Source organism: Haliaeetus albicilla, chromosome 2 (genome assembly GCF_947461875.1).
Source record: "Haliaeetus albicilla chromosome 2, bHalAlb1.1, whole genome shotgun sequence".
NCBI classification, from domain to species: Eukaryota; Metazoa; Chordata; class Aves; order Accipitriformes; family Accipitridae; genus Haliaeetus; species Haliaeetus albicilla.
Genome location: NC_091484.1, coordinates 27,057,471 through 27,083,542, shown reverse-complemented (window position 1 = coordinate 27,083,542; position 26,072 = coordinate 27,057,471). Strand labels below are relative to the sequence as shown.

Genomic DNA, 26,072 nt, shown 5'->3' with positions numbered 1-26,072 from the left:
TTTAGGAAATAATGTGTGTCCCAGTGGGTAATTTTCTGACAGTTTTCTTTTTACCCACAGAACCTCTGATGCCACAACAGTGAACTGCTTTATGTTGCTACCTCACCTGTTCTTATAAATGATACAGGTCAAAATCAAATATATTTTTTTAAAATAAACCAAACATTTATTACATTCCACTTTATTTAATGTAACATTTTTCAAATCCCTCTTCATCTGTGAAACTTGAAAAAAATGAATGAAGGCTACTGTGAGAATAGGAAAACATTAATTCCATTTTGTACTTCAGGAAACTGGTATAGAGTCATATGTATTTTGCCAGAGTTGGGATTTCTTGTACTTTATCCTCAAGATTGCCCTACCTTCTTTGCCAATTGTATCCTGCACTTGTAAACAGAAGCATGACCAGCAGGTCGAGGGGGGTGATTCTCACCCTCTATCCTGCTCTCATGAGACCCCAGCTGCAGTACTGCATCCAGCTCTGGGGCCCCCAGCACAAGAAAGACATGGACCTGTTAGAGCATGTACAGGGGAGGGCCTCAGAAATGATCAGAGGGATGGAACACCTCTTCTGTGAAGAAAGGCTGAGAGAGTTGGGGTTGTTCAGCCTGGAGAAGAGAAGGCTTCTGGGAGACTTTATTGCCACCCTTCAATACTTGAAATGGGCTTATAAGAAAGATGATGAGAGACTTTTTACCAGGGTATGTGGTGACAGGACAAGGGGCAATGGTTTTAAAACTGAAAGAGGGTAGATTTAGATTAGATGTAAGGAAGAAGTTCTTCACTGTGAGGGTGGTGAGGCACTGGAACAGGTTGTCCAGAGAGGTTGTGGATGCCCCATCCCTGGAAGTGTTCAAAGCCAGGCTGGATTGGGCTTTGAGCAACCTGGTCTAGTGGAAGGTGTCCCTGCCCATGGCAGGGGGGGTTGGACTAGGTGATCTTTAGGTCCGTTCCAACCCAAACCATTCTATGATTCTTGAATAAACAGTATAACTTTGATGTGATGTTCTTCCAAAAACTCAGGGAAAATTGGTGTTATCTCCTTTTCTTCCCCTTTTGAGTGTTCTGGTTTTGGAGTCAGAAGGTTCACTGCTGTAGCTTGGTCTAGCCAGGTATGAGGCATTGCTTGACATCAGTACTAAAACTAAAGGATCAAATACATTTTCTTTGAGGTCTTTGTAGTTATGCACTAGATTAGAATATCAGGTCGATACCATTGACTTCTGTTTTTCTTTAAATTATAAGTACATAAAGGTGATGTAAAACGCTCCTGGTCGTTGGATTTCATTAGATTTGCTCTACTTAATGTTGCTGTATGTCTCAAACTTGGTGTTGGTGTGGAGGAGAAATGGAAACTTTTTATTCACACATAGGATGGTGAGGATCATGATGATAGAAAGTTTTTGCAGCGCGGGCAGCTTCTTACTCTGCTCTGGTAATATACTGATCTTTTGAAGGCATGCACATGCTTCTCCCATTTTCATGGAGATACTGGTGGTTTTGCTACTGGGACCCAGAAGTATTCAATTCATTAATATACAAGGTAGACAGAAGTTAATTTTTTAAATTTAAAGCAGGGAGCTACAAGAATTTGGGTTATTAGGAATGCAGTTTCAGCCATAGCTGAACTCAGAAACTTCTTCTTTCTATTTTTAATTTTCATCTGATGTAGCTTTGCTTTTTGTTGCTCTGTGCTGGTGTGACCTTAGTTCACCTTCTTTTGCTCTGTAATTTAAACTTAATTTCTTATGTAAATTTGCAAGCTCCTCTAGTCTCACAGCAATGGAGACTGTCCTCTGGAAGTTTTATCTAAAGTTTGGAGGACTGAATTGAGGGGGGGGGGAAAGAGAGTTGTAGAAAATATAGGAAGTGTACTTAATGTAGACCTGACTTTAAAAAAAAAAAAAAAAGAGGCAGCAGCTTTCACAGGGTAGTGATTTTGTCACATGCAAAAAATGAATGTGAGCAGCTGCAACAGCCCTTGATTTGTAGACTGTTTTTACTATATGATAGTTGCAATCCTCATAATTTCTGAATCAGCATGAAGGTGAATATAGGAGGAAGCTCTTCAGTATTTAAGCCATGCTTTTGTGGTATATTTGAACATCTGAAAATGTCAGACTGTTTGCAAGATGAATCGGTGTGACCATAATCTTTATTTATAAATTGAAGTGGCAAACTGCATTGCCTTGATCAGTTGAGCTCTTGCAAAAGTAAGAAGATGGAAGACACTGTAGAATTAGCAAGCTGTTGCGAAGAGATTCCAGCCAGAATTGTTTTTTGCTTGTTAATGTTAGTACTTTTTAAAGTTACTGATAAGAATCACCGCCTTCCAAGAGCATGAGAAAACTTTGTATGGAAACATTATTACAGGTGAAAAATTCCTGTTTGTGTCTAACAGGTCAGTATGAAAGTGTATGTTGTGGGGCACTAAGTGCTGTTATAATGGAGGGGAATTTGCATCGGGGTTCAGAGGCTTGCCCTGTGGGTTCTGATGGAAATCATGGTGTGTCTGAAGTGGACTGTAAGACCATACCAGGATTTTCTTGGTGGACACCAGTAGCATCATGATGGTTTAGGTTATTAAGTTGGATTTAGTTAAAGTTTTGATGGCTGGTTAGAGCTTTTAGGAAAGCAGTTATGTGGAAGAATTGTCCTTATGGGATCATTAAGGTCTCTAAACTGGCCCAAGGTATTTCAGAGTTTCCTTCTGTGTTCGTTCTTGCTAAATTGCACTTGATATGATTCCCCACTGCCACTTTTTCTTTTTTCTGTTTTTATTTCCTTGCTTTCTGAAAAAACCCAAGGTATATTGTTCTGTCTTCTGCTTGGTATGTTGGATATTTAGCATTGTGTTCTCATGACTTGTCCTCCCTCATTTTCATTTTCTGCATCTTCCTGGCTGATTCAAGAAATGCATCTTCATGCGCATTGTCCTTATGTGTATTTGATTTTTGTTGTTTAGTTTTGTTTGTTTGTTTTTGTTGTTTTTTTGCAGGTTGTATCTATATATGATTTAAGCCAAAGAGAGTGGGAATACTCAAGGCCCTTTGTCTTGTGTAAACCTTTCTTCCTCCTCTTCAGCGTGCTCGTATCTTGACTTGATTCTCTCTGCACACAGTGTTGCTCTTTTCCTAGTCTGCAGCCTTCCTTTTTCCAAGATGTAAGAGCTGAGAATAATCAGTGTTTTAAGAACCCATGAAGCTTATTACTGCAGGCTCAGTTAAAAAACACTGCAGGATCTGCATCCTGTTTGTAGCACAGGAAAACCTGAGACCTCAGGTTAGAAAGGACATTTCAGTTTAGGAGTAGTGTGCAAACTTTGTGCATAAGGATTACTTGAACAGCAAAAAAGTGAACTCTTATAGATGGCCAAATGAAACCTGAAAAGTTTTACCTGTAGAGTAGTAAGGATATAGTCCCTTATGTTATTTGCAAAGTTGATGTTGTTGCAGTCAGACTACTGTGAAACTTTACTTGTTGGCAGGATTGTTAATATTGACCAAAGTTTACTTCAGCTGCAAATGCGGAAGGGAGAGTTTGCTTGTACAGATACATCGGCAAACCTTGTCTAGTCTAGACCTAGCCTCTGTTCATTAGGCAGCATGTATATGGAGGTTTTCTTGTTTTGTATTAGCTATTGCATTACTGTAGTGAGATTTCTGTCAAAAGTTGCAGGAACTGTGCTCAAGGAAGACAAGGGTAAAGCTGAAATCAAGAAGTAAAGGAAGAATGTTAAAAAACTGATAAAAGAATAGGCAAAGAGAAGTGAAAAAGCGGCACGCTCAAACTTGCTTGATACTCTTCTGAGGAATAGTCATTTGTGTTTTGGAAAAAGCTTTGTAATCGGGCATCCAAATTAAAACCATGTCAGTTACAAAGGCTTTTAGTGGACATGATCATGCATAATTTAAGTAAATAAGAAAGGTGTAAAAACTGTACTTCCAAGTTACTTCCATATATTCTGTTTAAATTTGAAAATAAAGGTGAATTTAAGTGTCTTTCTAGCTGTGAAGAACACATCCAGGCTTTTGTTTTATTTTTTCAGCTGGCAGCTATATCATTGGCACATGAAGTAATGCAGGGGTGTATTCCTTATAGCACTTTGGATATCATTGGTCAGAGCTGTAACACATAGAGGAGGGGATGTGGGAAGAACACTGAAGCCCTGAATGAAGGCATTGTCAGAGAGGTAAAGTAACAACTGCTCAAACTTTACACCAAATTTACACAACTTGGTATTGAACTACTGGCAAATTAGGCATACTTCTACTCTAAACTACTTTTTTTGTAAAAAATGCTGTTCAGAATGCTTTTAACCACCCAAAGACAACTTTTGGAAGGGAGGAGTGTATGTATGTATATACATCTGCCTTTTTCTCATAATGAGATGAACTGAATTTAACTCTCTTGAAAATAAGATGAGCTAAAGCTTTTCATACTACATGAAACTCAGTATTTTGTAATAATACAGAGGAACTGAACATTATAATTTGCATAATTTGTCTCTTAAATATCTTAGATATTGAAAAGGGAGAAAAGATTGTAATATTTCTCTTCTGTTACTGATATGATTTCTGGAATAACCATTTTTTTACAATAGCTGTGGTTTCATTTTGCTGGGGCACAGTGGAAATGTTTGCTATAGACAGATTCTCCAGATCTTGATTAATTACACATTTGTAGCATGTAAAGTGCTAAGGACATTATGCTTGGTCCTAGTCTTGCTTTAAGGATTGGGTCACTTTACATGCATAAGCTGTCTGCCTAGTTTATAGTCTGTCTATTTAGTGACCTAAAATACTTCTGGACAGAAATGTCAGTGCTATAAAATCTTGCATGCCAGACCATGGCTCAACTAAGCTGTTACATTATAGTTTTGAGCTCATAATGGTAACCTCAGCTGAAGTCAAGTAAACACAAAATAATTAATTTGCAGGTGCATGGGTATAAAAAGTCTCTGAAATCATAAATTGTGAGTGCAAGTGATTATAGGGACAGAACAGAATTATTTCTCTTGTCTCTTTCCACTCCATCAAACATAAATGTGTGCTAGAATGGAGGTTGCCTCCTTTAAGATTCAAGAGACGTTTTTTAACCTGGAAAAAATTTTCCAAGAAATAGCTTATAAATTGTAAAGGCAAAGAAGTAAAAGGTGAAAGCAAAGAGAATTTTTAAATGTCTCCCCACCCTGCCTCAGTGCTTATATCTGATTAATCGTGTAGATTGTATCTTACAGGCTAACTAGCAGTGGAGGGAGGTATATTGTTCTCAGCTCTGTACTTTGCATTTACATGCCTTTTCAAAAGGTGTGTGTTTGCATGACTTCAAGAGGAATCTTAAGCCTGGTTTGTAGGATGGATCATTTGCAGTGTCCTATCTGTGAAACTCTCCATGTTTGGTAAGAGAGGATATATGAATAATAAATTGACTTACTGGTTATGAAAGGGGATTGGTTTATTTTTTGGTAGGTTTTGTATCAAGCCAAACACTGGAAGCAATAGATGTGCCTTTGGATGCTTGTTGTAAGGCAAAAACTTGCCAAATATTTTGATGGTAATACTTTAGGGTCACTTCAACTATAGCAATTTTGAAATTTATGTGAGCTAGAATATAAACCAGCATCCAATATCTTGTTTTTAAAATAGCATAAGAACAAGAAAACAGCTTGCATTAGAGCACAGGTAGTGTTTAATGTGCTGCTGTTTTAGTTTTTTGAAAATGCTTTTTATGTGCTTGTGTCGTATGGCGTTGGTTCAGTCAGTATTGCGTATCTTGGGTAAATAACCTTAATAGTTGCCTTGGCTCAGTGTGGAGGTAGCAGAGACTTTGGGGGAGTAAAACTGGTTGGGAACCTTACTGAGTGTTGCTGTTTGAATACGAGAGCATCTGTTGAATTTCTGGATCAGACTTGCTGAAATACAGCAACAGGAGAGCATGATGAAGTAAGTTAGAGGAGTCAAGGTGCAAAAATGGGGGGGAAAGAGTTTGGAAGGGGAATTTCATCTTGCATTTTTAAGTGTGTGGCTGTATTAAACACTCCTTTTTCTTGTCTTTTGAAGCCAAAGATTAAACATTTATTATGCTTTATCCTTTCAGCTCAGAGGGCTGATACTTTGCTTGTAATGGCCATTTAAGTGAACGTGGTCACTGCACCCATTTTTACAAAAGTTGTCAAACTGCAGTCAATGTCCAAATGAACTTGTACTGCAATTTTGTTACTGGGAAACTTGAATTCAGTTTTAGAAAATGGGGCAGTGTACAGAGGTGAAATTCTGACTTTTAATACACACTCATAAACTTTGGAAACCTCGTAACACTGAAGGTCATTCCAGCATAGCTTATTAGTGAAACGTGCTCCTCTTCCCTAATGTTTTTGGGTTTAGTATGATTAAATCTGGTCACTTTAGCTCACGCTATTAGGCGTGACAAGAATGTTCTCCTCATACTTGGAAATTACTAAGTCTAGGTCCTGTGCCTCTCTACTATGTCTTTAAAAAAACACTGTTTGGGCTCTCGGGTCAGCTGGAAAACCTTGCTCTGGACCTATAAGTTCTTACTGGGCCAAGAAGCTGATAAATTCAAATTCTATCTGTAATTATTGAAGCTATCTTGAAATCTGTAGTGTAGAAATAAGTGGTTGTGGGAGAACAACAGGTGATGCATAGGCCTTGGAGCTGTGAAGCTGAAAGTTCCAGCTATGAAGCTCCAGCAGTTGGCTTGAGATGCTGTAAATCTGGTGGGTTTTATTATGGTTTTTAGCTAAAAGTGGGGTTAACTTTCAGATTTTCTTATAGTCCTCATTTGGCACAGACATCGTTTTCCTCAGGTGGCATATCTAAAAGAAGTACCGTTTATTATTAGGGGATCAGTAAAAGCAAAACCACTGTTTTCCAATGTGATGCATTTCCTTGCATATGAGGTGTGTCATGTTGTGTCCTCCCCCAGTAATGAAAATGAGGGAATAGCATTTCCCCCTGTCCTTCAAGGCTGTTGTTCTAAAGTTTTGGCAGAAATATTACCTCCTTTTGACAACTGGCATGGGCAGAAATGATAGTTTTGACAGTGTTTTAATGGCAGTGTTTGAATGGAGGGTTGAAAGATAGGATGGTGTGGAACACTGTCATGCTGCTATATCAAATTGTGTCTATATCAGCTGGAAACTGCAGAGGTAATTTTTTTTTTCATGTAAATATAGCTGATCCTGAATATGTAATGAAGTCTGGGTTCTCTGGTCCAGATCTACAGAGCAGATGTTGCAACTTGGGCAGGTGGTCCTGTCCATGAAGCAGGTCACCAGCAAGTTTGATCAGTTTGGGCAGGAAAGCCGGTGACAGTCAGTTCAAGATAGACTTGTGCATAGTCCTGCCAGCAGCACTTTGGAAGGTGAGAGATCTCACTGATGTAAAGGTTATGACTTAATGTTCAGGTTTTAATTCACCTATAGCAATTCATGGTTCTTGGGAGGGCATCTTGCTCTTGGCAGTTGCACACAGCCCAGGCACTGAGAAATGGTAGAGTTCTAAACTCTCTTTTCTCCCTCTTTGTAAGTTTAGCAATGGGGACGTTGAGTAAAGAGGTGCAGTGTAACTACTGTGGACCAGATTTGACTTTCCAGAATTGTGGGCCTAGGAAAGGTTTCCTGTGCATGAATCACAAAAATAACAAACTATACTTACACTTTTCACATTAAATAGAATTTTGTATTTTCGTTGGGTGTTTGTGTATAATAGCTGTGCTGAATAACAAAGCCTTGTTTTACCCCTCCTCTCTCTATACATATAACACCATAGCTTAGGTTAACCACTAAGTACAAATGGTTGCTTTTGCAAATATGCTTCTGTAGTTAAAGTATTCTTATGTAGTGAAACTTTACTCCTGTTAAGGTAAAATATTAATAATTACCTTTCTATTTTTCTGCACATGAATAAATCTGCAAAAAAATTAGTAGTAGTTTATAGCATTATTCATCTATTGCTTTATTTCTCAACTGTGTTAACTAGTAACTAACTGGAAGAAGTCAATTATTTGGGTCTAGGAAGTTAGTGACATGATGCTATCATTCCGTATTCATGTCTTTAATTGTGAAATTCAAACTGCAAACCAGCCAAGGGATAGTGAGGTAATGTTGTCAAATGCAGTGGAATTTATTGCTTATAAAGAATATTTCTATTTAGTGAACTGCATGAGAAAATAAAAAATCAAAATTAAATTCTTTCTCATGGCATTATTTTTAATGGCTACATCCTGACCTAAATGCAGAGTGTTACTTAAGGGGAGGGGAGGGAAAATTAGTACAGTGTGAGTGAGCAATACCTTGAGTTTAAAAGATTCTGGGAGAAGGTAGTATTTGTAGATGCACCAGGGTACATAAAAACTAGGAGATGCTTAATTAGAGAAGAAAGTTAAGTATTTCCATCATCACAGAGGGGGAAACTCCACATCTGCTGGGCAGCCAGTGACCGCAGGCTTGCAGTGGAAGGGTGGGTGCCTCTAACTGGCACCTGGAGAGATGTCCGATTAAGAGCCCCGGCTGTTGCTCCACTCTGCGGGCTGCCTGGGAAGGGACCTTGGCCCAGTTGTGAACGGTTGTAACGGTTATGCTTTCTGCTAGCTAGCAAGGGGTTGGCCTTGTGTTATGAACTTTTATACAGCAGTGAAGTCTTTTGTATTAGTTATGCCAAAATATTCTTACTAAAATGCACTCTAACTCTAGGCTGCTTGCTTATTGCAGATTAATAAGAGAGTAATGGTCAGTTACTTTTTTACACATGCTGCAGTTGTAGTAGAGTTGCAGATATTTAACTGTCTTCTCTTGCTTCTGTGGAGAGTTCAGATAGTACCTGATTTAAGGAACAAAAAAGTTTCTTCTCTTCCGGATTGCAGACGTTGAATTAATTTTCTTGCTTTGTATTGCAATGCTGACTTAGGATCATAGTCCAAGATTGTGGGTGTGTAACATGCACAGAGTGTTTCCTACAGTAGAGGCAAATGGCCACTCACGGACTGACCTTTGTTCTTTCTGGTTTTCATTGCTCAGTTGTGAAAGTCCATCATTATTAGTACTGCAGCAGGTTTGATTTCCAGAAATGAAAGACATTAAATATAAACAAGGTATGATCTGATATACGCTTCAGTATGATAATGCAATATTCACATGTGTCTTCAATAACCACTTTGCTGTAATTATAGAAACAGAATGGCAAGGTTGAATTTTAAGTGTATGTTTTATAAGATATATATTGATTGCATTCTTATTTTTCCACCTAATTTTCTAATTGTTGCTCATGTAAAAAGAAGAATTAGCTACAGAAGCAGTTTATGTCTGATTGAAATGAGACAGTACTTGTTGCTCAGATTGACATAATGAAAATACTTCTCAGTGTTTCTTACTAAGAGCTTGAGATTTAAATGCTTATGGGTGATAGATAGTAAAGGACTATGAGGATTGAGTGGTAAATTTTGTGTTGCTGCAGTAAGACAGTTGCTGACTTAAAAAAAAAAAGAAGAAGAAGAAATGCCTCAATCTCAGCTGGTCTTTTTAGGGTTACGGAGAAGAGGCAGAAGAAAAGTCCTACAAATAATTGAGTGGGGGTTGGGGAGCGTATAACAGAATACTTAACCTTTAAAACCATGTGAAACCTGGGGTGGAATGTGCAATAACCTAGAAGTGGCTGTGACAAAGCACCTATGTCATACTGTAGATCCTGAAGGAATATCTTTATTTTCCACTGCTCAAAGGTTGAAAAGAAATAATAGGATTTATCAGGTCTTGGCCTATACTATCCTTGAAATTACAGAAGGGTTCATGTGAGCCTTGGCCAGCAGACTCCATTGCAGGACAGGTTTATCATAAAGCTGTATTCCTTTCTATAGAAGCATGCAAAAAGTCATCATGTTTCACTGTGCTTTGAGTATTTCAGTGAATGGGCTCTAGGGTACAGAATCACAGAATAGTTAGAGCTGGAAGGGACCTTTAAAGATCAGCTAGTCCAACCTCCCTGCCATGGGCAGAGACATCTTCCACTAGACCAGGTTGTTCAAAGCCCCATCCAACCTGGCCTTGAACACTTCCAGGGATGGGGCATCCACAACCTCTCTGGGCAACCTGTTCCAGTGCCTCACCACCCTCATTGTAAAAAATTTCTTCTTATACCCAGTCTAAATCTACCCTCTTTCAATTTAAAAGCATTGCCCCTTGTCCTGTCACTACAGTCCCTGGTAAAAAGTCTTTGTCCACCTTTCTTATAAGCCCCCTTTATATATTGAAAGGCTGCAGTAAAAGTAAGTTGGTCCTGACTTACTACAATTCTGTTATTTGTGGGTTAGTTTTTTTTAAATCGTGTCACCTCCTTTGTAATTTTCGGGTATCTTCTTAATTTTGTTGCTATGGTGGGTGAGATGTTAAAATTGCAAAATATTTTTCAGGACTTGTGTAAAAATGGATCTTCTGCTTCATATTCTTAGTAGTCCTTTCCAGGTGACTGTTTTTGTACTCTGTCATTTCACAAGGCTGATTAATTGATAACCATCTTTTCGCTACCTCCCAAACTTTGTGCGCTTAAGCAGTCATGGGAGTAGTGTATTTTCTTAGTTTCTTATTCTTTCATTCACAATTCATGCAGTCTTTATTTTGTGCACTCCATTAGTTGTTCATTCTTCCCACTGTTACTGGCTGCATATTCTCTTGCTGGTAAGATGACATTGAAGGAAGTGGTGTTCATTTACTTGGCAAAGAAATAAATGTAAGCCTGTGTTTACCAGATAGAAAAATTCTCTGCTCCCAAAATACCTTGGACTTTCAGATTACCTGTAGTAGTATCTGAAGTCTGGAACAGTTATTGATAACCACAGAAAAATAGTTATTTTTAGTATCTTCTGGTTAATCTTGGATATCCATCAGGATGCTTGTTAAACAATGAGTTACCACAGAACCCCAAGTTGTTTGGAAGTACTGGAGTTTTACTGTTGTACAGGGAGGAAACACTTCTTAGGAGAGCGTCTGCCGCATTTTCTTATTAGCATTAGGGTTTTGTTGTCAGCAGCACTGACCTAAGTACCTATAGGCTTTGGACAGATCTGGGCACTGTCACATTTTGTAGCGGATTGCTGAATTGCAAAATTATGTTCCTTGGTTCTGGTATTTCAGATCTCGTCATGGATTTCGCATCTGTGTAAATGAAAATGTTTCAATGAAATCATTAATTTTGTATCTTTTTCTCTAGTGTGAATGAATTTAGACTGTCATAAAACATATATATTTTCTTTTCCTTTTGCAGATTATCTTCCTGGGAAACATCACTCTTTGTATGTAAAGAATATCTCGCCAAGTTGCTGCAACTGAGTTTAGAATGTTACTCGACTTGTGATTCTGATGGAGGAATAACCAGATCTCAGGCTGCTGCACTGGAAGACTTTACGGGAAATACAAAATGTCGTCGAATAGGAGTCAGAACCCCCATGGACTTAAACAGATCGGTCTTGACCAGATATGGGATGACCTAAGAGCTGGAATCCAACAGGTTTACACCAGACAAAGTATGGCAAAATCCAGATACATGGAACTCTACACGTATCCTAACGCCTAAGCCTGTTAGTACTTTCGCTGTTAGTAGATTAGAGATAGCTTTTCACTTTTTGTCGCGGTTTAACCCCAGCCAGCAACTAAACACCATGTGGCCACTTGCTCACTCACTCCTCCCCCCTCCCAGAGGGATGGGGAGGAGAAGGGGGGGGGGGAGAGGAGTAAAACTTGTGGGTTGAGGTAAGAACAGTTTAATAACTACAATAATAACAAAAAATATTGATGATGGTAATATAATAACAATACTAATAATTGTAATGAAAAGGAATGTAACCAAAAGAGAGAAATTAGACCCAAGAAAAGACAAGTGATGCACAATGCAATTGCTCACTACCCACTGACCGATGCCCGAGCAGCGATCCGCCCCTCCCGGCCAACTCCCCTCAGTTGATATACTGAGCATGATGTTCTATGGTATGGAATATCCCTTTGGCTAGTTCGGGTCAGCTTTCCTGGCTATGGTCCCTCCTTAACTTAGGATAAGTGCAACAACTTAGCAACAACTAAAACAACAGTGTGTTATCAATGTTATTTTCACACTAAATCCAAAACACACTGTACCAGCTACTAGGAAGAAAATTAACTCTATCCCAGCCAAAACCAAGACACTTTTCTAAACTCAAAATTGCTTCCTAACTATTTGACTTAGTGGCTTTTAAGAATATATTTTTATTTGGAAGATTAGCCTTTTCTATTTAATCTTACTGGCAAATAAGCAGGAACATTCTGTTGTCTGGAAAACTGTCTTCATAATTATGGCTACCTCTGAATTTCAGGTTTGATCACCGTAATCTTTGACAGAGCAAGATGTTTGAAGTGATTTTATTAATAGGTCTAATTTTAAGTCCACAATACACGAAAAGAAAACAGAAGTTATTTTTCCTTTATATGTTAGTCTCTGGCATTATGCTGCAGGTCTTATTGGTAATAAGGTCTGGTTACCTGGAAAATTTTTCTCTTGTCAACTTCAGAGTACTATTTTACTCTTGAGTGGTTTTATAATTTTCCAGCTGGAGTAAGAATGCACCCAGTGGATTTCTCTTGAATTCCTAGCTTGCATCAGAGAGCTATTGAAATTTTTCAGCATGTCCCCATTTTGGGAGTTGTTATAAGATGCTAAAAGGGAGTTGTGCTTGTACATGTGTGCTGAAGTACTATTTGTAGGAAACTTGTTTCTGTCAGGTAGTGTGTAAGGATCTTTTATAACTGATTTGGAAGGAGAGATGTGCCTCTTGCTGTATTATAGTTTCAGTATTTGACTTTAGATCTTTGTTTGGAAAGTGAGAAATCCTTCTTTTATGTTCCACCTATAAAGTGGCACATAAATTGATTTGATGAGGAACCACCTCTGTTTTGCATCTGTCGTTCTGTGTTCACTCTTGTAACCTTTATCACTCAGTAGAGTAAGCACTGCTTAAGAAGATGGTGGTACAGCAGAGTGTATAGACATATGATAGAAGAAATGATGACTGAATACATTTCCTATCTTTAAGTAGTTCTGCTGTTTTTCTTTATAATTTTTATAGGTTTTGTTAATAAAGGTTATTATTCTGATACATAAATTAGCATCTAAAGCTGTTGGCACTGATTTGGAATTGCATGTCAAATTTTAGTCTGTGTTAATTTTTTTGAAAGGACAGAGCTTTTATAAAAGAAAGAAGAGCTTGAAGGCTATAAAGCAGTTAATTCTGTAGTTCTCTGGGCTTTCTAAGGAGATGGAAAAGTTTGTTTTCTGTACATATAATCTCAGAGTTGATGTGTAATCTTATCTGTGCCTGCAGAATCCATGCTCCTGGAGGGGTGGGAAAAACCCTGAGCGGTCTGCTGAGTGTTTCTAGGATACTTCTTTAATAGTGATGGGAAGATGAAATAACATTTGGTTTAGGGTCAGAACTTTTCCTAAGACTTAAAATAACTGATTTCTTGCAGCGCTAGGTTCAGCATTGATCTTGACTGAATGAAACAAGTCTGCAAAAGTTGAATATCTGATAGAAATCTGAGATGTAGTAGAACATCTGAGAGAATTTTTTCTTCTGAGTGCCTTTAATATATTCCTGTTTGTGAGGTCTGTCAAGCAGGGCAGCTGAAAACTAAATACTTATTATAATGATAATGTTAAAACACTTGCTTTTTTTCTTCCCCTTCTGATGTTCCCAAACATTCTTGGACTAAAGCTGTAAAAGGGATATGTTGTCTATTAACTACTTTTTTCTTGTTGCTTCAAGGAGGTTTTGGGTCTGAAACAAAGGATGGGTTTTGTTACTTTTAAGTGAATTAAGTGGATAATTTTGCTGATTGACTTTCATTTGTGGGTTAATTTAATAGTCTGATAACTCAGAATATTTGACACTGGTTAGGCAGGCTAAGAGTTTTTAATCTACTATGAAGGTAACAGTGCACTTTGTATCCTATACCAAGTGCACATATTCAAAAGTTGGGCTTAAAAGATTCCTACCCTTTCAGATGCAGTGTCTATAACACATTTGCTCAGTCTTTGCATACAGCAAGTCTAGTAGATTGACGGACTTCTATTGCTGGAAGCTCTGCCTATCAAACAGCTTGGTCTGGAAAGCAGAACAGATGCAGATGAGTTTCAGCTACAGCTGTAATTGGTCTGAAGATCAGCCCTACTTACAAGGATGCTGGATGTGACAGGAGCAGTTTGGAAATCTGGTGCAGTGGACAGTTTAGTCATTTCCTCATTCTCTTTTGTCCTGCCACCCTGCGCCCCCCCCTTTTCTTTTTCCTGTCTAGGTATTGCTCCTGAAGTGGATTCCATTTCATCCCTCTAATTTATAAAGGGAGGAAAACCATGCATATAAGCAAACCTGCCTTTAGTCTTGTATCTGGTATTGAATTTTCAGTCAAAATTAATTGGAGATGTGGAAGGTTTTGTTGTGCCTTGTTCAAGTGAATCTGGGAAAGAATTGGAAGAATTACACAATTCAGATGGTTTGGACCTCCATCCTACTTCTACTCATTTTCTTTGTTCAGAGTGTCTCTTTTTGTGAGACACTAGATTCAGTCTCTGAGTACAGGCCAGAGCCTGTACTTAAGGTGGTTTTTTTCCTTCATTCTAGTCGGAGAAGAGAGAGATTAATTATTCCAGGGGTTTTCTAGATCTGAGAATACTGAAGAGATGAACCAAGAAATCTTGTTTCTGAATGGTGGCTATCAAGATCCTCATCCCTACTTTTTCTAATTTAGATTCATTTGTGCTTCTGATTGCAGGGTGTATTTTTTGTCAGATCAGATGATCACCAAATGTTTTTCAGTAATGCATACACTTTCATGATTCCTTTTGCCCTGCCAGCTATGCCAAAGCACCTAACCAGAAGAGCAGTCCTCTATGGAAGTTGCAATGTTTTTATTTACCACTCCTTATATGATTATGAAGATCAGTGTACTAATGTACTTTAATTACTTTCTGAGGTATGTTCTTCACGTTTCTATTGAGAATTCCGTATAGAAACAGAATGCTTTTAGAATGGTGCTTGCTGTGGAAGTTGAGACTGGGTTTTTTTTGTTGCATAGCTTGTTGTTTTGGTTTGGGTTTTTTTTTCCCATGTGTGAGATTCTTGAAAATGAAATCCTTTACCTGGTTGCTTTTCTGTCCCTTACCCAGATATTAAGTAATTCCTAGTACTGAAGAGCCTGCAATAGTAAGTAACATCTTGTGACAGGCTGTACTGCAAGCTAGCACAGAATTACATGTCAAGCATTGACTTCATGCAGAAAAGAGAAATAGTAAGATTAACTAGATTTCTAGGAACAGTAGACCTAACAGCATTGCTAATGTTAGGAGGGAAGGGCCTTTTTACCCTATTTTTCCTTCAGTGGCAATTAGTTTGGAGGCTGTTAGCCGCAGGACTAGGTTGCAAAATCAATGTTAGAGGAGCGATAAAGGCACGGAGGAGTCACTCATGGAACTCAGGAGGTTAACAGCAAGTTTTGGTACACTGCACACAAGAGGGTGGTTCACTCAGAAGCATTCTCTCTACTTCATGCAAAGAGAAAAAAGTTCAAGCCGCTGTTCTGCAACAACAAAAAGGAACCCCATTTGTTGCAATTAGTCAAGGAGTAATGAAATTATACTATCAATGTATCAGAATCTGTCTCTGTGGCATGTAGTCTGTTTGAAGGAGACTGCCACTTAGTCTGTCCGAGACAGAACTGTGCTTGCGTGTAGCAAGTTGTGAGCTTCTGTTTTGAATTGTTGGTGGAAGACCTATTACTTTGTTTACTAGAATTATTCTTACTCAAGTTATTCATATTTATGTTGCTGTAAGTCACTTGTCTTTATGGCCACCTCTTCTTAAACTCCATTTGGCAATGATAAAATATTTGTACATCTTTGACAGAAGGTGATGCGTGTCTTTCAAACTAATCATATGGTGAGCCTGCAATTTATTTTCCTCAGGCCTCATGGTGTGAGAGGATAAATTAGGATTTACATACATTTGGATTTAAATTCTGCAGTGGAGAGAATGAAAGGATTTTGTTCCTTTTCTTGTTCTATGTATCTTAAGCAGATTCTCAGACCAGGCACTAGGCTGTCAGAAAACTTTCCTGCACTATATTAAACTAGCATGATTTTTCATAGTGGCTTATACAGAAAGCTGAATAACTTTCTGAAATTCTTATTTTCTTCCTCCAAGCACACATCAACACCTCAATTTCAAGATATGATTGGTGAGTGGAAAGCTTAGTGGTGGACTTTTATTTCATGTGTGTACTTTTTATCTGAAATGTCAAAATTACTTTTTTTGGCATAAACTCATGCTTTCACTGTCTTGATTTACAAAACACAATCTGAGAAGCATTTTTAAGGAATTTTTTTAGACAGTGTAGTTAGTTTATGCCCATACGGAACAGAGGAACCTTTTTGTCCAGTTTTAACATTTAAAAAAAAAATGGAATTGGGAAAAATAAGACTGTTTAAAGATTCTAAGTACCATTAGTTTATAACAAATAAGATTTTTATCTAAATGAAGATATCTTAAAATCTTTGCATTGATAAGAAGACTATATAGAACTGTAGAAGGTGTGCTTGGTTTACTAAAAAGTGCATCTGCAATGTCCAAATTGGCTTTCAAAGTCTTTCTAATGTTGTGCACATAAAAATCATACTGTCAATTTCAACAGTTCCTATAATACATTTGAGTAGTCGTGTTTGGCATAATCATCATATAGCTCTTACGTGAAACTTTGAAGTAAAATGGCTGAATTTACCATTACTTAAAATTTGCTTAAGTCTTACACCCATAAATTGGATTTTACAAATGTGTTTCTAATATTATTGTTCCATTGTTAACCACAGTAATTCTTTTAAAAAGTAATTGCTTTAAGTATTTTAAAGTAAGGTTAGGTAAAGGTTAGGTTGTTCTGTCACATTTCATTTTTCTATGAAAAATCTTTTCCTTGTTTCTGAATTTGCTTATTGTGATTCAATTTTTTTAACTTGTTTTAATGAAGTGGTAGTTACCAATTATCCATCAGACCAAATGTTAAGTAATTGTACATCACAAAAGGTTACTATAATCTGTTTTATAAGCTGGGATATTTTTTTCTCAGATATTAGCAAGTGGTAAATGAAAAGATTGCGTTAAACATGAAATAATTAAGTGTAGTATGCTTACATTTTAAAAATACAAGATGACTTGGGGTAATGTGTCTGTTCATAAAACAGAATGTATAAATACATTTAACGTATTTTTTGCCTGTGGATAGGTTCAGCACTATGTTGCCCAAGCAAAATGAGAAAGCCCTTCTCTTGGCATCCATTTGCCAAGGTCTTTTGTAGTTCTACTGCAATTCTTCTCCTAGTGGTTTTCACTGGAATTCCTGTATTCTAGTAGGATTTTAGATCAGCAGATGTATATTAAAGCTGTGAGAATCTTTTATTTTCTGATTGCATGAATCTGTTGTTACCAGGCAGCATGGTATGTTGTGGTTTGTTTGTTGTTTTCTTTTCTTTTTCCCCTGAACAAATTATTATGCTTTTTCTGTACAGAAAAGATACTGGGGTGTTAGGGCGTGTGCTTTTTAAACCTCAGAAACTGTTCCACTTTCTCTTGAGATTCTCTCACTCTAAGCCATCCATTCACTTTAATGTCAGATTGTTTAAGATCACTCTGGATACATCAAAGCAGCCTCTGCTGTCTGCTAGTATTAATCCTGCTTATATTCAATATGATATTTCATAGTGTTTCTCATATGCCAGTTAGTGCTTGCATGGAACACGAAGGTAGAAGTAAACGTATTTGTTTACGTGTTCAAAGAGTACATAATATACCTTTTCTTGGGTGGAAAGGTAGGTATAATTGTATGGTTTTGTGTATATTTATAAAAATTGTTGCTTCAGTTTGAAAGAAGTGCAGAATATGTTTATATTAGTGCAATCAGTTCCTTTTTTTATGTTGTTCTCCACAATGATCACTTGCTGTTCTACTTGCTTTTTATAGTAACCAAGAGTATTCTGTACAAAACCAACTTTGGTCAATGCAAAGAACTTTAAACTTAAAAGCAACCTCAGTTATGGTGGTTCTTAGACTTCTTGGCATAAAGACTGTAGACCTCGTATATGCATTTGGCTTTGAAAATTTGTGTTTCTCTTGTAACTCAGTGCTTCTCTGTGACTCTTTGGAGTTTATGCCATGAAGAGGGAAGCAAGAAGTTATTTGTTAGTCTGCAGATGGCTTTTGCCAGAAGTTTCTTCAATCTCAGACTTGTAGAAGTGTGTCTGAGCTCCCTTATGCGTGGATTTTCATAGCAGCTACATGGCTGATGCTGTAATAGCTCTTTCAGTCTCTGCCTCAGTCCTTCCCTGACTAAAATGGGAATGGTTTAACAGTGCAAGTGTATCTAATCGAAATACTTAAAATGTGTAATTGATTTTAGGATAAAGTGTATTGAAAAACAAATGGAGAATGTGTGGGGTTGAGGGGCAGGGTCTTAATTTTTTTTTTGTTTGTGTTCTTTGAACTGTTTTGTGGGAGTAACCCTTCCTTACTGGATGATGAACTGAACATACTTAAGATAGGCTCTTGCTGATACCTTCCTGAAAAGAATGAAGGTTTCTGGATTTTTTGTTTTACTGCTGCTCCTCACAAAGCTGAAGTGGGTGTTTAAAGCACTTGTTCTGAAAAGTGATTGGGTTTTGGCAACCTCATAATTTCAAAAACTTGTGCAAAATTCCTTTGTCTGTTTGACTTATGAAACTTTAAAGTCACGTAGGCATGTCCACTTCTCCTAGCAGCTTTACTTATTATGCATGAGGTGGTTTTGTGAAGTTCACACAGCCTAATCTTCTGGACATACAGGAGTTGAAATGGCTTCAGTAATTCTGAAGAAAATATGTAAAGCTGTTCTCTCGTAAATATAGTAAGCTGTATTGTTTGTATTAGAAGTGGGTTTACAAGAATACAAAGCTTCCATAATCTTTCCTAGCAATTCTCCTATCAGTAGTTTTGGTAACTATGTTGTTCTTGCATGCCTTTGGTGTAATCTAGGAAAATACAAATTTTTTACAAAAGTGGAATTAATCTCAACTTGTTCCTGTAGACCAGCTGTTGAGGTGACAGAGCACTCAGCATAGAGTTAATTACTGCTCAAGGTAGGTGACATAGCAAATTTGTGCCTAAAACTGATCTTTATTATAAAGAGACTAGAACTAATGAGGGAGAAATTCTGGTTAGAGAGTTGTTCAACTTCTGTTGTTGTTGTGTGCTTCCTCCTTTTCAAAAGCTTTGTTGTCATTTCTCTCTGCCCTATAGTTTTGTGCTACACTGTGTTAATTCTGCTTCCCTTTCAGTTCCTTTTAGTTTTACATATCTGTTCCTCAAGCAGACTTATTCCAGTTACGTTAATTTTTCATAGCAAAATGGAAAAACTGTGGGGACCCAGCTGTGCTGCTGAAAGGGGAATCAGTTATTACCTCAGCAGAACTGTTTTCTTTATAAAAATTTAAGATTAGAGACTCATGTGAAACCGAGTAATTTGCACCCATCAGTGTAAAATCTAAGTGTTTTCCTGTTGTGTGTTGAATTACAAAACTGATACTTGTCTCACATAATTTCTGTTTGCAATTGCTCCTGGAAGAAAAAAATGCAGTATAGAGTATTTTAGTACTTTTCTGGGGCAGAGGGTAGATTAGAGGTGACTGTGGTGTGCCCAAGCTTGTGCTTTGATGGCGTACTTGCTCCAAAAGTATATGCACTACTACTGAAAGAGCCTGTTTCACTTCTCCTGTGTGGACACAGTTCAGATCTGCTCAGCAAAGGATCTGGCAACAGGGACAATGGTTAGTTGTAGCGGCAGTCATTTCCCCAGTCCAAATCACTGGTTGCCTGCATGAACTCCCACACTACTGGAAAAGCAGGTGGCAAGGAAGCCCTCCAGGTGTGTGGTGTGTCAAGATCATTTCCTTCAGTGGAAGTGACCTCCTACAAGGCCATAAATTTATTATGGCCTGGCAGCATGGGAATTTTTTTTTTTCCTTTATACTGCCCAGGTTTAGAAACTGAGGAAAGGTTGTCAAAAATCGTGTAAATAATATTGAAGAGAAAGGTGGTAAAATTAATTTGTCTTTCGCTGCTTCTTGTATCCCATTTTGAAGAGTTTCAGAGAAGAATAAAGTTCTGAAAAAGATTTCTCCTCTTAAACAGTACAATGCTGAATCAATTGTAAAATTCCTTGCAGTCTTCTACCTCAAATTTTAATTTAGATAAATAAATGTAATTTCTTCTTCACTGTGAGGAGGATTTAGAAGCTTGGTCTTGATCTGTTCCTCCTGTAGATGGTTTGTTTGTCTGTTTGCTGGGCCAAATCTGAAGTTCAGCAGCCAGAAGCTTGGGGAGCAGTGCAGCTTCACTGTGGTGCAAAGTGTTCTATTGATGAATTAACTTCTCTGCTTGTTGTAGTACGTGAATTGCTATGCAGAATTGCACAGACACCCGCAGAAATGTTTCCTAATAGCCATTTGGATATGTATATGGCTTCCAGCATACGAAGCAGTTGAGGGGATTAGTTTGCCTTCTGCAACCAAGAATTCTTTTCATAGCATTCCCCTTGTGATTCTCAGATGGACTGTCATGTACTTCATTGTAAGCAGCACAAGTCTGATTTTGTTTTGAATATGTCAGTCTTTCTGTCAGTGGTTGGCTTTAGCAGATGGGAACACAGATTGTAAACAAAGTGTGAGAGAGCATTCTTTTATGTATAATATGTCAAAGAGTTATTTACACTTGCAAACTGCCTTCTGTGCAGGCAAACTAACTTTGGTTTGACTTGCATAAAACAACTAAACTACAGCATTTCAAAAGTGCTGTCTTGGACACTTCGGCTAGCAAGACTCAAGCCAGAATAACAAGTGAAGATGTGCATTACTGGTATATTTTTACTCCAGCTCTGAGTTGATTACTGTCAGGCATGGACGACAGGTCTCAGTCTCTCTCAGTGTTTACTTTACAAGGAATCCTGGGTTTAATAGTAAAACATATGGAGTTAGAAAAAGGCTTATGTCTTCTAACCTTGGTCTTTTACTTTTCTGAAGGCTGTTGTGATTATTCTTGGAGAAGAACAGAAAGAATATTTTCATCAGGCAGTATTTACAAAAGCTGCAAGAATTACCCGTCATCTGGACAGTCCTTGTATGTTTAGGCTTGCTCAAAGCCAGTTGGAATAGGAGAATTAGGGGAAGGAGTGGGCAAGACTGCCAGCGGGGTATTTATGAATCAGCCCTAAATTCCTTGTGTTGTGATGGAGAGACTTTCCATACACAATTCGGAGGATCTTATATTAACTATTTTAAGGTTAAACTGTGAGGTAAGCCCTGCTTTTCTTGTTCGTGAAAAGAAAGTTGTGTATCTAGAAAAAAAAATTTGTTATGCGATGTGGTATTCCTCACTTGAACAGGGAATTCTGAAATTGAAGCATAGATGGTAAAAGGAGCAACAGTGCCAGGAAAGTTGAACAAACAAATTACTAGGAGCTAGAAGAAATAATTAATGTCCAGGAAATAAGTGGCTGATAAAATTTCAGTTGCTAAGCACAAATGAAGGTTTTATGTTATTGGTTGATATAATGGGAAATCTAATTATTTGGCACCTAGATGAGGTAACAGGTAAGAAATAAATGTATGCTGTATGTTTTCAAAATGGGTTAATCTTAGGTAAAGAACATTACTCTTTTGGACAGTGTTGTGACTTTCTGAACAAGAACATGAGTATAGACCATGAGCAGGCTTTCCTTTCAGTTTGACACAGACTGTGGACCTTGTTCCTGGTGGCATGCAGGATACTCTGATCCTTAAACCCAGTTTAAGGACATGATTCGTCTGTGAAGCTTTTTTTTTTTTTTTAAAGTAATTGCAAGGGAGTTCACTGGATATTTTAAGGGATTTTTCTGCTTGAGCTTTACTGTTTAAATACTAGAAGCAAGTCTGTTCATAATGACTGTCATGCATCATACATTTGGGGTTTATAATTCCCTCGATATTTAATTGTGCTGATGGTCTTCCATTATATTGTGCTGGTCTTTCTGAAAGGAAAGACAAAAGGCAAATCTCAGCAATGTATTAATTTCCTAATATGTGGCATACTGTGGAAGAAGCCTATCTAGTGGTTAAAGCTTGGCCCATTAGTTAAAACACAAATTAAATCCAAATTAGACCTTCTGGATTGCTTAATACAATGTTCTCTAACAAGGGATGTGACTCAAGCCTGCCCTTGGACTGTCAGTAGCTTCTTGAGTGCTTAGTAGCTTCGAGAGTGCTCAGTAGCTTTGTTCCTGTTGGCGAATCCTTTGCCAGATGAGTCATTAGGGTAATCTTTGTTGTCAGATCTGAGTCTTCATCAAGTTGAATTTGAGTGCTACCAAGCTAGTTTATTTTCCTTGTTTGTGAAGTGCAGTTTCTTTGAGGATGCTTTCTTATTTGAATTGTTTCGAGCAATGTGACTTCCACTTACTACTTTGGAAGAATTCTGAACATTTGAATGTTTTGGATCAGAAAACAGAATGTTTTCTTGAAATGTTAACAGATACAGCACGTCTTCCAGGCTGTATTAGTATGAGAGGAAAAATTATTGCTACCACATACTTAAATGTTGGGATTATACTTGTAGACTTTTCAGTGAATCTCATTTTATGGTGTGCATTTGAGTGTGTGTGTCTCATCATTACTGCTTTCTAGGTTTGTCCCCTGTCTATCAGTGTTAAATAACCAAATCTTTTATAAAGGATTGTGTTTGAAAGAATGCAAAAATATTATCCTCTGTGTTTTCAACTACTGAATGTTGCTTGAGGTTAGTGTTGAAATTTCTTCCTGTTCAAATGAAAGCTTATATATTTCTGGAAGGCCAATATAATACATCAAATAAATTCCATTTAAACCTTAAAAATAATCTTATCAGCAAATTCCACTGCTTTGTTTCCTTGGTAGTCTTGTTAAGTAAGCGTTAGGTAAATTTAATGTTGGTGTCAGTATTTGCAGTGCACTCAGCAGTCTGACACATTTCTGATGCAGATAATTCTGCTGGAAAATACTTCATTTTCTTAGCTTTAGTTTGATTTTTATGTGGGCTAATGCATCATGTAATGTATTATGGTTAAGTCATTTACAGTCATGTAAAATAGCTTATTGAAATTAACGTGTTTTTCATTGTATTTTTAATGTCTCATGCTGGCACATACGTATTCCTTAACTTTTCCTGTCAGTCATGTTTATAACTACTGTACTAGTGTACACCAGTCTAATCAAGCACGAGGAGCTGGAGTACCTCCTTCTAAATCGAAAAAGGGCCAGACACCTGGAGGTGCTCAGTTTGTTGGCTTGGAATTGTACAAACGGCTAAAAGAATTTCTGAAGAACTACTTGACAAATCTCCTTAAGGTAAGATTAGATCAATCTGCATTTGTAGTAGTAATATGGGCTGGGTTGAGACAAGCTTGTATCAACAAACCTAGAGGTGTACGCAGCCGCTGGAAATAAATTGAATGATCTTGAAATTTGCTTTTGTCTCCATTACCCATTAGACTGTTTTGTAGGCTAAGTGTACCTGTGAGCTGCTTTTCCTCTTCAAGCTGAAACATCACTTCTGTATTTTATTAGATGTAATGTTATGTGCTATCTTAAGCTGTCCTGTATCTTGAACAAGAATAGCTAGACTTTCTAACCAATTAACCAGCATACTAGTAATGCTGAAAAAATGGGTTTCTGTAATGTTGAAAATGCCTGATGGTAGCCATGAATTTAATTTAATAAATAAATTACTAATAGATCTGGATGTTGGGCTGCTTTGTAACAGAGTGGTTCCTAGTTATGTTTGGAAAGGAACCATGCTTTTAACTTTTGCGATTTTAGTTTTGAGCAATAATAAAAGAATTCTTAGTGTCCTATCAAGTCTACTGCATAATTAATTTGTGAAGCTGTATAAAGGCATCTCTGAGGTCTTACCAGAATGCATTCCTGGTTTTATTCCCTTCTACCTTCAGGCTGTAGTGGTCCAGTTTGGAAAGATACTTGAACTTCCATGTGTTACAACTTTATCTTCTTTTTTTCTGTAACAAGAACTAATGTGATGCCATAACCATTTCCAAGAATACAGGGTTCCATTTACTACCTGACAGGGTCCTAGAGAAGACCCCATCTATGCTCACCTTTTTCAGCTCCCCAAGTAGCAGCAGTGGGAGTGGGGGGTATATTTTATGCAGATTGGCATGTTGAATGCATTACCATTGCACTGGCATGTTTTACGTAGCGCACTCATCGGTGTCACTTGCTGTTTCTAATGTGGTGTGCTCTTGCTCCCTCCCACAGGAGGGATGGGAGTTTCTTCTGGAGCTTTGTCTATGCTGTGTATTTTTTTACCAGTGTTTTAATTTCTAAATCTCATACTGGTCTTGTGCTTTATTAATGTAGCACGATAATAGTGCTAGTAATACATTTAGCATTATATTTCCTATAAATACATTGCATGGTATAGCTTTATTACCCAGACAATTTGTACACCCTTATATATCTTGGTTGTACCTTAAAATTACCCAACAGTACTGGCAAACGGTTGTTATTTCAGGATGGTGAAGATTTGATGGATGAAAGTGTGCTGAAATTCTACACTCAACAGTGGGAAGATTATAGGTTTTCAAGCAAAGTATTGAATGGGATATGTGCCTACCTCAATCGACATTGGGTTCGTCGTGAGTGTGATGAAGGTCGTAAAGGAATATATGAAATTTATTCAGTAAGTAGCTTTTTGAACTGTGTGTTTTATCCATTCCATCTGTCACGTTTGCATTATCATCCTGCAGATTGCTCCTTGAAACTTGTAGGAAGTTCATAGAAGTTTTGAAGAAGTGGGCAAAATGGAAATCTCCCCACTTTCCATACTCTCACCCCAGTATATCTGTAAAAATTCCGTGGGTCTAAACCTGTGAGATGTTCAACTGCCTTGTACCTATTGGGACTACCAGTATTAGACTGTCAACAGTTGTCTGTTTCTGAATATTTGCTTCTTATACTGTTATCTGTGTGCATCAGCATGGCCTCGTCATTCCACTTAGAATTCAGTCAAGTGTTTCAAATATAGATGGAGAAGTAAATTGCTTTTTTTTTTCCTGTTGACTTCAATACACCTCTACAAATTTTTTAGCATCCAAGCTGCTAAGATTCAGTCAACATTTGGTTTGTTATAAGTTATTTTGGTACAGTTCTGAAAGATTGATATGTACTCCTGATAATTTTTTTTTTTTTTGTAATGTGAAGTAATATAAACAAGGGAAGAACATAGCAGAAGTTCTGGATCTCAGATAACTAGAAGTACTTTTTTTTTTTTTTTTTTTTAATAAAGGATAATTATTGTCCTTGCTGGTGAAGTATTAGGAAAGCGATGTGTTATTTAACCGCTTCACTAAAATAACTGCATATGGTTGAAAAAAAGTTGGTATCCTTACCCTTACTTCCTTCCCTCTTAACTTCACTAGCCTAATACTAAGGGACTGTGTCAGCCTGAAAATCGCCAACAGAAAAAGCTGTATGGTGTCAAAGTAACTTGCAGGGTTTGTTAGTTTTCAGAGCTGGCAGCGGATCACTGTCAGAAAAGGGACATCTTAGGTAGAGTTGGTAATAAAGCAAATGGTAATTTTATTGTGAAACAGTCTTGTGGCATGAGAAATGTGTGCCAAAACATAATTATTAAAGTATGCTGAATAATCAGAACTTTTTTATCAGCTTTCCTTAAGGAGTTGTCCTGCATGTATATGTGTATATATATAAATATTTTGTTTATTCCATCTTTCATCTCCCTTCCTTTGCTTCTAGCTTGCCTTGGTGACCTGGAGAGACTGCTTATTCAGGCCATTAAATAAGCAGGTATACGTGTGTGTGTATATATATATATGTTATAACTATAGTGTTATTTTATAGGGTTAATTTTATATATTGTTAGTAACTGTTCCAAGGAGAATTTGGGGGGTGCAGACCCAGAAAATA

At 37.5% G+C, this 26,072-nt stretch overlaps 1 protein-coding gene across 2 annotated transcripts in view; it reads left to right on the top strand.

The window, feature by feature from the left end:
- The window catches only part of CUL1 (cullin 1), a 54,009-nt gene that overhangs the window by 4,120 nt on the left and 23,817 nt on the right, over positions 1-26,072 (top strand). The window contains exons 1-5 of one of the 2 annotated variants that reach the window (XM_009926788.2): positions 4,056-4,192; positions 11,280-11,572; positions 23,300-23,474; positions 24,658-24,825; positions 25,902-25,952. In XM_009926788.2, coding sequence (XP_009925090.1) covers positions 11,433-11,572; positions 23,300-23,474; positions 24,658-24,825; positions 25,902-25,952 — 534 coding nt within the window. In that variant the 5' untranslated portion in view covers positions 4,056-4,192; positions 11,280-11,432. Of the gene's footprint in view, positions 1-4,055; positions 4,193-11,279; positions 11,573-23,299; positions 23,475-24,657; positions 24,826-25,901; positions 25,953-26,072 lie in introns of those variants that run through there. The other variant, XM_069811846.1, reaches the window with a different exon arrangement.